The sequence below is a fragment of the Nicrophorus vespilloides genome, unplaced genomic scaffold (genome assembly GCF_001412225.1).
Source record: "Nicrophorus vespilloides isolate i.1.1-1 unplaced genomic scaffold, Nicve_v1.0, whole genome shotgun sequence".
NCBI lineage: Eukaryota > Metazoa > Arthropoda > Insecta > Coleoptera > Silphidae > Nicrophorus > Nicrophorus vespilloides.
Genome location: NW_017096116.1, coordinates 1 through 12,487, shown reverse-complemented (window position 1 = coordinate 12,487; position 12,487 = coordinate 1). Strand labels below are relative to the sequence as shown.

General features: G+C 34.1%; 1 protein-coding gene across 1 annotated transcript in view; it reads right to left on the bottom strand.

The window, feature by feature from the left end:
* Positions 1 to 11,977, bottom strand: part of LOC108569659 (transcription factor collier-like) — a 33,462-nt gene extending 21,485 nt beyond the window's left edge. The window contains exons 1-3 of the mRNA XM_017931291.1: positions 11,894 to 11,977; positions 10,144 to 10,217; positions 9,142 to 9,210 (exon numbers count right to left, since the gene is read on the bottom strand). Of these exons, the coding sequence (XP_017786780.1) occupies positions 9,142 to 9,210; positions 10,144 to 10,217; positions 11,894 to 11,977 (227 nt within the window). The remainder of the gene's footprint in view (positions 1 to 9,141; positions 9,211 to 10,143; positions 10,218 to 11,893) is intronic.
* Positions 11,978 to 12,487: the final 510 nt, after the last annotated feature.

The window sequence follows — 12,487 nt, the reverse complement described above, 5'->3', positions numbered from 1 at the left end:
AGAGTGGAGACCCGTCGTCGGATGACAGATTTATGAAGTGGTAAACCGATTTCCAGCGGCGCAAAAACGAACCGGGTGAAATCTGTTGAAAATTATCCTTAATGTCCTGTTCGGGAATGCCGTTCCAAACAAAAAAAAAACAAACAAGACAAAACTCTTCACGTAATAAAATCATTTCTCTCGATCTCCTTCAGTTCATAACCGTACCATAAACAACAATCACTGCATATTTCAAAATTTCAACGTTAAACAGAAGCTGGAATGTTCCCCTCGAGGACGCACCGCTTCTTTCTGCATTTACCAGGAGGCGGTGCCCTCTCTCTCTCTTCTTTTGGGAACAGATGTGAGCCCGGGGACACGCGCCTCTCCGAGAATCAGCATTTTCAACCCCCAGGACGTCCTCTTACTTACACGCATCTAAATGCAACACTCGATCCCTATTTAATCGCTGCACAAACGCCCAGGCTAGACTAACTGGAAAGCTCCCCCAACTTTTCCGTGTGTAAATGTTACGCTCCATTTAAGAATACAAGAGAGCGATCCAACAACAATCTGCTGACACGGTCTCAATTCACAATTTATTCGGCTGCAAAAACAACTCTGTTACTCCCCCAAATTACTCTTCATTAATTCAGAAGATCTCACTTAAGAGTATAAACTAATTCAATTCACGCAATATTCTTTAATTTCATTATAATACGAAGAACCAATTAGTTTTTATATTATATAATTTGTATTAATTTATTTGTGAATTATATAACGAAATTAGAATGTTATTTGGACGTTGGACAACAAAATTATTTGTTTTAAAAGAAATATCAAGTATGTTTAGGAAAAACAAAATATTATCAAGTAGGCGAGTTCGAAAAAACGAGAAACAAATGATAGTTGACAGTTGCGTAATTTAACTGAATGTCATATAATAACAATTGGCTTTAAATTGTAATTCATCAATGTTTTTTAAAAAATAAATATAATTTAATATTAGTAAACAAATTTACAGTTTCAATGATATTTGAATAATATAGAATGTTCATTGGAAGTTGTGTTTTGTCTTTTGTTTAAATAATTGACGTATCTCGGAAAACAAATTGACGACAAAATTATTTGTTTTATTGGAAATATCAAGAATGTTTAGGAAAAATAAAGAAATTCTTGTTTTTGTTATTTTTATCAAGTAGGCGAGTTTGAAAAAAAGTAATAAACGATAGTTGACAGTTGCGTAATTTAACTGAATGTCATATAATAACAATTGACTTTGTTGAATAAATGTTTGTTTTTTTTTTAATTGTAATTCATCAATGTTTTCCAAAAAATAAATATAATTTAACATTAATGAAAAAAATTACAGTTTCAATGATATTTGAATTATATAGATTGCTCATTGGAAGTTGTGTCTTTTGTCTTTTGTTTAAACGATTGACGTATCTCGGAAAACAAATTGACGACAAAATTATTTGTTTTTTTAGGAAATATCAAGAATGTTTAGGAAAAAATAAACAAATTCTTGTTTTTGTTAGTTTTATCAAGTAGGCGAGTTTGAAAAAAGTAACAAACGATAGTTGACAGTTGCGTAATTTATCTGAATGAATAACAATTGACTTTATTGATTTCATTGAATAAATGTTTGTTTTTTTTTTCTATAAATTGAATGTTCATTGGAAGTTGTGTCTTTTGTTTAAACGATTGACGTATGTCGGAAAACAAATTGACGACAAAATTATCTGTTTTATAGGAAAAAAATCAAGAGTATTTAGGAAAAATAAACAAATTCTTGTTTTTGTTATTATCAAGTAGGCGAGTTCGAAAAAGAGAAACAAATGATAGTTGACAGTTGCGTAATTTAACTGAATGTCATATAATAACAATTGACAAAAAAAAAGTAAGGAGAAAAGTATGAAGAATGATTTAATTAATGAATAAATTTACTTTTTCTTTGTAAGTTTTTATCTCATATTTTATAAAATTTGTAGTTCATTTAATACATTTTAATTCATTTTCATAAAATTGTAGAAGGAAAAAAAGGAAGGAAAGGTGAATCTGCTTGAGTTTTCAATTAATAAGTTAACTTTTAAGTTTCTATTTCATAAGGTTTCTAGTTAATTTTCATATATTTTTGTTGATTTTCTTAAGATATTTCGTTGGTGTGTAAATTGTAGAAGGAAAAGAGTTGATGATGATGGTGTAAGAGTGAAAAAAAAACGGTGAATCTGCTTGAGTTTTCAATTAATAAGTTTACCTTTTCTTCGTAAGATTTAAGTTTCTGTTTCATAAGATTTGTAGTTAATTTTCGTATATTTTAGTTGATTTTCTTAAGATATTTTGTGTGTAAATTGTAGATGGAAAATAATTGATGATGATGGTGTAAACGGAAAAAAAAACTGTGAATCTGCTTGAGTTTTCAATTAATAAGTTTACCTTTTCTTCGTAAGATTTAAGTTCCTATTTCATAAGATTTGTAGTTAATTTTAGTATATTTTTGTTGATTTTCTTAAGATATTTTGTGTGTAAATTGTAGAAGGAAAAGAGTTGATGATGATGGTGTAAGAGAGGAAAAAAAACGGTGAATCTGCTAGAGTTTTCCGATGATTCCGAACGTGCTTCGGATGCACGAGGAGCGTTCCCAAAGGAGGATTCGCAGGCGGCTGCGATTAAGATAACGTAAACACATCGATTCGTTGATTGGTAATTGGGAATCGTCCCTCTCCTTCTCTCCGGTGATAAGGACCTTTAGGTGTCTGCCCTAATCACGTCCTTCCACCAAAAAAGAAAACAACGAGAGAAAATTGTAGAAAAAAAAAATCGATAAAAATGCCATTACTATTATTATTATGATGCATTTAATTCGGTGTTGATTCGGGCCCTTATCTTGTCCAAATACGTTATTTCCGAGGACGGACGTCGCGTGCGGACGTTTGTGTCGCATGACGGCAAATTTTCCCTGGGTTTCGTAGGTGAAATTGCACTAAAAATAGGGGACGGCTAATTGCAATTGGATTGTTAATTAAAATTTACTATTAACAATTCCACGCAACAAGACGACATGGAGGGAAAGATATAAAAAAAAAGAAGGGCTTAGGTAATCTGAAGGTATTTTCTTAAATCTGGATTTCGTGAATCTAATATGAGTGTGTGTAGATATAGATATAGCGAGTGAGTGAGTGAGTGGATGATTGAATTGATCCGGAGATAATCAAACGGCAACGGTTATAGCATTATTAGTGCCGTAAATGTAGCGAATTCAATCGGACACAATCAATAGGGTTTTGCTGCATGCCTCCATCCATCCATACATACGTACATACACAAATGTACGTATGTATGGAAATGGAAACAGACAGAGAGATAGAAATGGATGTGCTACACAATGACCACGATGACGAGAGTACGATGATGTTGATGTAGCAGCTGTTGATGATTATGATGATGATGAATGCGAGCGTCGAGTCGCTTTGTTTTCGGCGGTGGCCCCGATCTGAATGAGTTATTTAGTCCTTGATTGCACGCAAATGTCAGCCGCCGCCCCCTGCGATCCTCTCACTCACTCGCTCACGTTTGAATTACGCGCGCAACTGTAACAGCAGCAGCCGCCCCCGATCGGAATTGTCACACACACACACAGATAGGCGGCGGCGGCGATGTGACATTCGCACTTGTTATGACGAGTTTATATGCAGATACGCTGTCGGATGGAATTTGGCGTACGAAATGATGACCGAAATAAAATTCAAATTCGCAAAATTAATATGCGACTTTATAATTGGCTTTTCTCTCTGTCTCTCATGCAAAACTTTCGTTGCTGCTGCTGCGGCATTAATAACAATTTGCGATTACAATTAAATTTCAACAGATTTACCAATTACATTTATCTTACATATCTTTAATTAATTGTAATGCAGAAATGAAGAAATTATCGTAAGATTCCATTAAGAAATTATAGTTGAGACAATTTCAAGAAATAAGAAACTTGAAGAAATTGAAAAACTATAGAAATTGTTTTTTTTTGTGGTAAAGAAATTATCAAGTAGGTGAATTACGTTGAAACAATAGAAGAAAAAACAAATGATAGTTGACATTAATAAATAATTACGATTACAAATAAATCAATTAACAATAATTAAATTAATTGTAATTAAAAAATTTGCAAAAAAAAAAAGTTTCAAGACGTTATTAAAGAATTAAGAAATTGTAATTAGAATTTAAGAAATTATTATCAAAATCAGACAAGTTTAAAGATAACTTGAAGTAATTCTAAACTATAGACATTATTATTGTTTTTTTTTAAGAAATTATCAAGTAGGTGAATTAAGTAAAAGCAATAGAAGAAAAAACAAATGATAGAAGACAGTTGCGTAATTTTACTAAGTATAATATAATAATTGAAATTTTAACAAATTTACAAATAACATTGATTAATTGTAATTAAAAACGTGCAAAAAATGAAGGAATTTTCGTAAAATTATCAAAATCGGATAATTACAAAAAATAACTTGAAGAAATTGTAAACTATAGACATTATTTTGTTTTTTTTTTTAAATAGAAATTATGAAGTAGGTGATTTAAGTAGAAACAATAGAAGAAGAAACAAATGATAGTTGACAGTTGCGTAATTTTACTAAATATAACATAATAATTGAAATTTCAACAGATTTACAAATAACATTGATTAATTGTAATGAAAAACGTGCAGAAATGAAGGAATTTGCATGACATTTTGATAGATTATATTACGAAATTGTAATTAGAAATTATCAAAATCAGACAATTACAAAAAAATAACTTGAAGAAATTCTGAACTATAGAAATTATTATTGTTTTTTTTTGTAACGAAATTATCAAGTAGGCGAATTACGTAGAAACAATAGAAGAAGAAACAAATGATAGTTGACAGTTGCGTAATTTTACTAAGAATAATGTAATAATTGAAATTTCAACAGATTTACAAATAACATTGATTAATTGTAATTAAAAACTTTGCAAAAAATGAAAGAATTTTCGTAAAATTCAAGAAATTATTATCAAAATCAGACAAGTTTAAAAATAACTTGAAGAAATTGTAAACTATAGAAATTATTATTATTTTTTTAAAGAAATTATCAAGTATGTGAATTAAGTAAAAACAATAGAAGAAGAAACAAATGATAGATTTTACTAAATATAATATAATAATTGAAATTTCAACAGATTTACAAATAACATTGATTAATTGTAATTAAAAACGTACAAAAATGAAGGAATTTTCAATTATTTTCAAAATTACAAAAATAACTTGAAGTAATTCTAGACTATAGACATTATTATGAATTAAGTAAAAACAACAGAAGAAAAAACAAATGATAGTTGAAAGTCACGTATTTTTTTAATAAATTGATTTAGTATTAGTGAAATGAGTTTAAAGAAAACAAAAAAATGAATTAATCAACGTTATTTTTGTAATAAATTGTTAATTGGAGGTTGTGCAATCTTTTGTTTAAGCGATTGACGCATCTCGAAAACAATTGACAACAAATTTAGTTTAGTTTTTAAGAAAATATCAAGTATGTTAAGAAGAAATAAACGTAATTTCAATATTTCAATATGCAACAAATATTGAAATATGAAAAATTTGAAAGTTATTTTAAGGCAAGTATCAAAGTTTCCATATGAAGAAAAACAATTGAATTGATATAAAAAAAAACAATTGAAATGATTTGTTCGATATTGAAGAAACAATTGAAATTAAGCAAATTACATTAAATTTGAAAACGCATTTTTGCTGCCCCCTATTTTTTTTGGACCACTTTTCTACTGAATTATTACGCTTAATTAGACCTGTAGTACGTACAACAACAAAAAAACACACATAGAATGAAACAACTCGAACAACAAGGCAAAATGACTAAACGCCATATGTTGGGCCACGTCCCATTTTTGTGATTAGTCTCGTTCTCCGCACTTTTTTTCCTTCCTTCGTCTCTTTCTCTCACCCCGTTTTAAGTGTCGTGTGTGTGTGTGAGAAGGGGAGTTTGGGATCCTTTTAAGTTCATTAACTTGAAATTGATTGGATTAATGCATGCATATTCCGGTCACGAACTCGATCCTCGTCCGAATGCAGAGGAGAGACTTTTACGAATACAATCGAATCAATCAAATCAATTTGCAAATGAGATGGTGAAAAGAAGGAAGGAAAAGGGTGTTTGGCGCACCCTTACAGTTGACGATGATACGTCATTTAGTTTAGTTTATATAGAAGTACGACTCAATTACGAGCGAGTGAAGAAGCGGATTATGTAAGAGAATGGGCGAAGATTATTCTCGGCTCATTGGGCACAAGTTTTATTGCTAGATCGAGAAAGCATCCGGCCTCCTCACCTCACGTTCTCCACTTCTCTCTCTCTCTATTCTTCAATTATTTATCTTCTTATCTAACGCGCTTACTTGCTTGCATAGCGCAGCAATCGTATCATAAAGCACCCGAAGACAAATGGCAAAAATTTTTGTGCAAATTTTATCGTTCGCTCTTGGAGTAATCCAAGAATTTCTAGTTGTCGTTATTGCATGACGATGATGATTGGAAACTTCTGATCATCGTGATGATGATGATGATGATGATCATCTTCGACGGCGGTGGAAGCGGCGGCGGCTCTCCCGGACACAGAGACAAACGTTCGTACCGATACGGCGAAAACCAGTTACTTAATTAAAGTTTAATACTACATACGCCGACGATAAAGTCGCCGATTAAAGGAATCGCTCCGGCGAAATTGCCTATTAATAATTCATTATCGTTGTCGCATTCGGGATTAAGGAATGTAAGTGAGTTGTCTCCGCAAAAAGAACCGAACCGAAGAGAACCGCGCGCGGCGACAAAGAGAGTGTGCAAAGAATGAGCGACCAAAGAAAAAAAAAGTAAGTAAGTAAGTGCACGCAAAGAGAACGTTCATAACCGTCGACCAAATTCCGCGGAAAATCCAATCAAAACCCCGCCGTCTCGAATTTGCACATCATCTCCTCCCATTCACCATCCACCTTCAACAAGTGAGTGGGCGTCGCGACGCTTCAAACTTTTACGCGCTTCTTCTCGCTGCACATTATTTCTTCTTTCCATGCGAAAAACTCGTGCACTTGACGTGCTCATTAATCCGAATCTTCAAGCAAAGAAACTGGAATCGAATTCGCGCAAAAAAAAAATTATATAATCATAAAGTTCACATAATTCATTGTATCATCATTATTATTAACTTAAATTATAGTTAAAGTTAATTAATTTTAAGTAAATTTGTAGCAATTTCCTTAACAATAATAATTTAACATTGAAGAAATTTGTTAATTGTGAAGTGAAATATTTTCATAAATTGTATCAATCAGTAAAGTAGTGAATGAATGTAGAGATACAGTGTGAATGATTTTAATGTTCTCTGAGTGCGCATATACACAGATATGTTACATATCTTGTTCTTAGTTCGTGTCTCTCTCCCCTTAAGCATTTTTTTTTCGCCTCTATCTTCTCCCACGACTCGCAGTTTTCCTTCCCTTCTTTGCGAAAGAAGGCCCGGCAATAAATCATTCCTTTTTTTTTCTCTTCTCTTCATCCTCGTCTTCCTCCTCCACGAGGGGAGCAAAAAAAAAAGAGTGTAGTAAGGAGACGAAGGCGGCTGGGGTGGCTGTGAGAGAGTGAAAGAGAGAGAGGATCGGGGGTGGCTGCGTCGGAGGCCATTTGAAATTCAAGCCGAGGAAGGAATATATATAGATATATAGATATAGAGAGTCTTGTAGGGTTGTCATGGTTACAAGTTGCGGGCATAAATCGGCCCGTTGCGATGGCCACGGACGGCGCCGTTTCCGGTTATCTCTTATTCTTGTTCTCCCCAGAAAAGGAAAAAAAAACAAGAAAATAGTGGTAATAATGATAAAAGAAAGTAACTGAAAATCATAAATGAGGAAAAAAAAATTGAAAGGAAAATAAAAGAAGATGCGATGGTAATGTGATTAGGTATTAGGCAAATATTTGTGGGGTTGGTTGGGGGAGGGTTTTTCGATCGAAAATGCGACCAATTTGCGGGGTCCGACAAAGTGGGCCACGTGTCCGGGATTACTTCGGTCGCGTGCATATGTTTTGTTACTTGTTGTACGTACGTTCATCCCCCTTCAACCCCCAAATGATTACGTATATATATATACACACAGACACACAGACACAAGTCGGAAGTAATTCGGCGTCATCATGCTAATGGTAACAAAACTGTAATTTCATTTTGCCTCCCTCTACAGCTAAAACGACAAAATAATATCCACAGCCACCCCCTCACAAAAAAAAATAATTAAGAAATGCATATGTTTGTGTATATATATATATGTAGCAATTGTTTCGTGAGGGATAAACAAAAGACAAAAGATGACTTGATCAGAGGAATATAAAGAACATCCCCACGCTTGTTTAGATCCAATTGAACAGACGTAATCTCTTAGCGGAATTGACAGGAGTCATTCGGGCTGAAGTATATCTATCTATCTCTCTCTTACATATAACATTTACCATATTCTTAATAATGCCATGCAATAATTTGAGAAACAACGCGAAAGGGTTTTTCGCCTTCTTTTCTCTATTTATTTACTTCTTCTCTTGTTTCCGTTACAGGAAGAGAGAAAGACAGAGAGCAAATTGCATGGTACTACATATATCCGTCCGCAAAGAAGTGTCCCCCCGTCTCCAACATCCATCATTCCATCTTCGTCTCGCGTTCATCCGATAGCCTCGCTCCATCTCTATCGTCGCCCTTATCGGGATGGCGGGGGAAAAAAAGGGCTTCGCGATTCCGTCTCGCTCGCTCCGGGGCGCGATCCGCATCTCCTCGTCTCCCTCTATCTTTCATCCCCCTGGGGACACCATTTTGTAGCTATCCCCACGCTATCAGCAATACACAATTCGGGGAAAAGGAAAATTGCGACGGACTCATCTCACTCTGTCTCTCTCTCTCTCTCTTTCTCATACACATTCTATTTGTATATCTCACTCGCACTCATTCCGACCCCGAGGATAGACCGCCATGGCCGACCGCGATCGCATGCATTGTTTAACGTTTAGCGCGCACTTCTCCTCTAATTATTGAGCGACCTTAGAAGATATTTGCTTTTCTTGTTTCATCAATTTCCATCACTCACCTGTCTATTATCACCGGATCCGAAGGCGTCTCGTTTCTGTTGCCGCAACTCTTCTTATCGCAGCAACGACTGCAAAAAAACAAAATACGTCAAATAATGTTAACTTAAATAATTTAAACAACTAAACTAAGTACGCTTTGAAACAATTGAATAATTTAGAATATTCAAATCGATGTCATCAATTTGATTTCTTTTTGAACTGATTTAGTGAAAACTGAATGAATAATTGTATTGTTTTTGGGAATGTAGGAAAGGTTGAAATTTATTTGCGGTTTATTTTCGACTGTTTTAGTGTGTATTTCTGTTTGTTCGAATGTATCGCAGCAACGACTGCAAAAAAAACAAAACAAAATACGTGAAATCAATTGTTTAATGTTAACTTAAATAATTTAAACAACTTAACTAAGTACGCTTTGAAACAATTGAATAATTTAGAAGATTCAAATCGATGTCATCAATTTGATTTCTTTTGAACTGATTTAGTGAAAACTGAATGAATAATTGTATTGTTTTTGGGAATGTAGGAAAGGTTGAAATTTATTTGCGGTTTATTTTAGTGTGTATTTCTGTTTGTTCGAATGTTGACGAAAATTTTAAATTTAGAAATGATTGTTTGGTAAACAATTCGAGGGAAATTTGTTCAAAATTAGAAAGTATTTCTGGATCGTTTCTGGGGATTTTTATGGAGTGCGAACATGCGACTTCGTGAAGGAAGGAGGGTTGAGGGAATAAGATGAAGGGGACAAAGAATGAAGGAAGGAAAAGTGCACAAAGGCAACGTCTGCACCGAGATTGGCGAATGAGAGGCGATGTTTGTTAACCGTGGGGGAAAAAAGGGTCTGTTGCGGCGAGGGCCGAAGAAGAAGACACGGACTCCCCAGAGACGAGATCCCACCCCCAGGAGAGACGTTGAAGGGAAGGGCGCAATAGGAAGGAAAGCAAAGAAAAAAAATGGGCTCAAAGATGACTGCGAAATAAAATCAGATTTTTCTTAACATTTACCTGCACATGATCTCGTGGGTCAGCAGCACCCGGCACATCTCCGGATTCTTGTCCTGTCCTTCGTACATTATAGCCTGCAATTAAAAGAAACAAAAAAAATTGATTAAGCAAACAATGAAGAAACAACAAAAATCACCAACAATTTGTTGATATCGCGTTTGCGTGCCCGAAACAACTGTTTAACAACTGAATTACACCCCCGACGATCGTCCTCTTTTTTTTTGTTTTTTTTCGTCGTGTTTTGTTTGCTTTCGTGTGCGTACGGGGAATCGAAAAGCAAACGACGCAATCGAAAAATCCGCTTTTTCTTTGTTTATAAAAAAACAAATGAATAAATACAAATAAACGATTCTTATGTTATAATACACGCAGAAGTAATAAGTGTACGGGGACTTAATTAATCGCAATTAGACTAATTGCATAGTGCGTGTCTAGATATATTTTTTTTGTTTTTTAGAAGAAATTGTTTATTTTAAAATAGCCTTCTTGGATAAGCACGTGACGCGAAGAGGAAACAGATGCGATTGACGTATACAAAACAAAAGCGAAAAACAAAATATCATCAACGCAATCTTGATAGAAATGAGTGAATTATCCATTCAAAGTTTATAATACAATAAAATGAGTAAACTTTAGATTTTCTTAAGAAAAATTTTGAGAAATTTCGTTTTTCTTTAATTTTTAATAAAAAAAACATTGTTAATTAATAACTATTTGTATTAAATAAGCATAAAAAAGAAAACATGCAACTTTTTGGACTGTTTTCTACAATTGATTTTATTCTTCCAATTAAAGATGTTTGTTGTTTCAATTGATGTTTCGTACTACTTCCGGTTAATTCACGTAATTGTTTCGTGGAGATAATTTGTAAATTATAGTTTTATCTTTAATTTGATACAAAATGTATGTAAATAGGTTGATAATTGGTTGAGTTACACTGAAAAATAATGTGAGCGGTCAAAAAATTGTTCTAAAGAATTCATTTGTGTTTCTTGTTTAATTTAAGGATTAAGTTTAGATTATTTGTATAGTTTACTATAGTTTACTTCCGGTTAATTCACGTAATTGTTTCGTAAATATAATTTGTAAATTATAGTTTTATCTTTAATTTGATGTAAAATGTACGTAAATAGATTGATAATTGGTTGAGTTACACTGAAAAATAATGTGAGCGGTCAAAAAATTGCTGTGAAATGAATTCTTGTTGTGTTTCTTGTTAAATTTAAGGATTAAGTTTAGATTATTTGTATAGTTTACTATAGTTTACTTCCGGTTAATTCACGTAATTGTTTCGTAGATATAATTTGTAAATTATAGTTTTATCTTTAATTTGATGTAAAATGTATGTAAATAGATTGATAATTGGTTGAGTTATACTGAAAAATAATGTGAGCGGTCAAAAAATTGCTGTGAAATGAATTCTTGTTGTGTTTCTTGTTAAATTTAAGGATTAAGTTTAGATTATTTGTATAGTTTACGTGCGGTTTACTCTGATGGTGTTTAATGAGGCGGACGTACTGGTACGGCTGTTATTTAGGTTTGCGGGATTGACTTTGTCGCTCTGTTGTTGTTGTTATTGTTGCGCTCGGAAATGGGAATGAATGGGATTTCGAAGAGGGTGCATCAGCGGCAGGATCGAAGGGGATGGTTTTTGTAGTCGGTGTTTTATAGCAGGAAGATAAGATCGGATTATAACGGTCCCATGCGGCGACGGCGTATGTGCAGTCATCAATGGGCACGGTATAATTACCGGACTTCTCTCTCCCCCATTCCTATCTTCGGCCGCTATAATCCTCACATTTCGTTCCCCCTTTACACCCTCACCCTCAGCCATAAGATTACCGGGCTTTAGGTTTTAGACCAGTTGATAGATTTTTGCTTAATTGAATATGTAACACGCGCGCACGTTACAGCACAGTACGAAGAGTGAGCAGAAGCTTAAAGCAACATGTGTTTCTCTGCCGCATCCCTTGAGCTTCTCATGGAGGACGCAAAACCTCGAAGGACTCAACCGCTAACACTTTCTCATCATCCTACTTCTTCTTCACGCGCATCGTTTCTTGGTGGTCGGTCCTCCGGAGGATTCTGATCCGCAGGGCAACCCCAAAAGAGTTGTTTAAATATTCCCCCGGGAATTTGCGCTCTTATCAGTGGCGCAACGTCGATCTAATTAGCGGACGAAACGAAAATTAATTTCGCCCCCAACAAAGTGTTCGATGCATTTTTTTTTAATTTTAAACAGTTTCGTGATAAGATAGAGAGAGACGAGCGCGAATCGGATTTATCCCTTTTCGCTACCGCAGCCGCCCCCATATATATTTTAAACTGCGCTCTTTTGTTTAAT